We start from the raw sequence: 2,575 nt of genomic DNA on the forward strand, positions 1-2,575 counted from the left end.
GCTTGTTTTGCTAGAATTTTTACGTTGCATTTTTTGTTTGATGAGAAACGGAAAATACCTATGTTTTAACCTTAAGGCATTATGTAGTGAACCAGAAATTCAATTGTGAAACCTGCTACTTTGGCAGAGTGTACGATGTTATTGAGCGTTAAGCTGATATTTGGATTCTAAAACATCTTTGTTATCGTAATGAGCACTCTATTACGATTCTGTACCTTGTTTACCCTGTTCCGTCTTTTTCTAAATTATGTCATTTTATTTACACTTTTCAGTAGAAAAATCAAATGTTACTTGAGAGACGTTCACCTTTCTGTGTTCTCTTAGAATTTCCCTTTTAAAGTTACTATAAATTAGCTTTGCCTAATATACGAAGCGCTTCCGTGACTTCCGCCGCTTCAATAAAATCACTGAACTAGAAATAATCTATTTATACGTAGACTCAATCTCTGAACGCCGCTATGCCTTTGCAAGATACTATCTAGAAGCCGGTTTCAGATCCAAAGTGAAAGCACGTACGTGAACTGTATTGTATTCTATATTTTAACAGAAAGCGCGCATAGAATGGAACAGCGCTAAGACACGGAAGACATCTATGATACCAAAGAAGAACATATAAAAAAACATTTGACGGTAGGAACTATAACTTCAAATCGTTTTTAAGTGATTTCAAAATTACTCGGCATAATTAATATTTCAAAAAATCTTCATGCGATTTTGATGTAAAATATCGGTAAGTACGCCGCACCTTTTGGGCGGGTACCTGCCTGTTTCGCCTTCCTTGGCAATCTGCTCCACTAACGCGTATTAATGAAGCTGAACACTGTCTCTCAGAAGACTTGGCTTGTTACAACCGTCTGTATTTAATTCCATCAGGCACTATAAGAGTAAACATTGAAAAAAAACTGTTCCAGTCAAGCACATATTTACAAATTATTGTACTATTTGATCCCCACTCCGTACAAAGTCACAGATATGCTCGCTCTAATGCTCGCTAGAGAAGAAAATGCCCTTAATAGAATAGGAAGCAACGTTATTTTTATGTGTTTAAATTGCATAAGGTTTGACTCCTAGATTTTTCAAACGTTTTTAATTATAATACAGATTTTAATTAAGTTTCGATAAGTTCGGTTTCTGCCCGATTAATATTGCTGAACTCTGGTGAAATCATTAGTATCACGCACATTTATTCTGCAATTTGGACCACTGTGTGATGACACAGAGAGGTAGCGAAACTAATTACTCGCAAAGACTCAAATAACTGAAAATAGCATTTTTCCAAGTTGAGTTATAACAGCGTTAAATAACCATCGCCAATTTTGAAGAAAACGAAATATTAGTATACGAAATATTATTTTATTAACATTTCCCCAATTTTAATTTAATCTGTTCATACAGAAATTTGGCCTTCTCTAAAAGAGAGGCAGCGTGCTCAGCATGTCCACGTTTTCCCGCCATTTGATAATTCGAAAATCGCTCTCAGTGCACCCTGGTGTCACTATATACTAGTCTGTTCGAAGATTATGCAATGCCTTGGGGTTGACCTTGTAGCTATGTAATGCCTCGAAGTTAAGTGTTTACCACCAGTGTTAAGTAGGGAATTGTATAACCGGTGCATCTTGCAGCTTAGGGTAATAAATCACACAAAAAAGTTAAATCACCCTTACGATTAAGGTGCGATGTCGTGTTCTGTTGGTGCATTCACAATTGAAATACGTTTCGAGAATCCCAAAATATCAAAATCGTCCGCGTATCTTTAACCATTTCGAACCTCGATATTTTTATTTTTCATGTAATTTCAAGTGATACTTTATGCTTTTCTACAAGTACGTCAAACATATACGCTTGAATAATGGCGATCAGGCCCACTGAACACAAAAAGCCGAATCGATCCTTTAGCCTTAGGAAAAATTGTTAACATTAAAAATAAATCGTAGGTTTTTCAAAATAAGGAATTTATCATCGAATCTGGAATGAAACGTGTATCTAACAAGTGATTGAAAATAGTTTATTTTTCAAGCGAATCTATTGATTGTACGCAGGATGGTCGTAGGTGACAGTTTTCTAGTAATTGGTGTGAGTGGAACAACCAATGCTGGGAAGACAACCCTGGTAGAACGACTTCGGCACGTGAGTCCAACGGTTAACTGAAATATGCGATTACAAATAGAAATAATAATGTAAATTTAGTTGAAAGAAAATTGAAAAAGCGCTGATTTATAATACAATTTTAAGCTCTGTCAAATGTATGCATACAAGCGTAACAACTCGATAAACAATTAAAAAAATAATTTGTTTGTTCATTTTTGTATATATTATACGTTTAATAAGTCTGATGAGATTAATTTCCTCTTTATTTAGCAATAATTATTTAATTATAGGAATTACCGGAAGCGCGCTTTTTACGCCAGGACACGTTTTTCATTAGTGAAGATGACCCAAGACACCAATGGCTTGAAACCGATACTTTTCGGCATCAGAACTGGGAACTGCCGTCCGCAATAGATTTTAACTTGTTCAAAAAAGAGGTCAATGCTCTGAGATAGCTATCAGTGTAATTTCTATTGTAATTTTATAT

At 35.2% G+C, this 2,575-nt stretch overlaps 1 protein-coding gene across 4 annotated transcripts in view; it reads left to right on the plus strand.

The window, feature by feature from the left end:
- The first annotated feature begins 1,458 nt into the window (after positions 1 to 1,458).
- LOC111258768 (nicotinamide riboside kinase 1) overlaps positions 1,459 to 2,575 on the plus strand; it is a 1,969-nt gene continuing 852 nt past the window's right edge. The window contains exons 1-3 of one of the 4 annotated variants that reach the window (XM_022830286.2): positions 1,459 to 1,671; positions 2,005 to 2,127; positions 2,379 to 2,525. In XM_022830286.2, coding sequence (XP_022686021.1) covers positions 2,041 to 2,127; positions 2,379 to 2,525 — 234 coding nt within the window. In that variant the 5' untranslated portion in view covers positions 1,459 to 1,671; positions 2,005 to 2,040. The remainder of the gene's footprint in view (positions 1,672 to 2,004; positions 2,128 to 2,378; positions 2,526 to 2,575) is intronic. The other 3 variants (XM_022830288.2, XM_022830287.2, XM_022830285.2) reach the window with 3 other exon arrangements.

The sequence above is a fragment of the Varroa jacobsoni genome, unplaced genomic scaffold (assembly GCF_002532875.2).
Source record: "Varroa jacobsoni isolate VJ856 unplaced genomic scaffold, vjacob_1.0 scaffold_260, whole genome shotgun sequence".
NCBI lineage: Eukaryota > Metazoa > Arthropoda > Arachnida > Mesostigmata > Varroidae > Varroa > Varroa jacobsoni.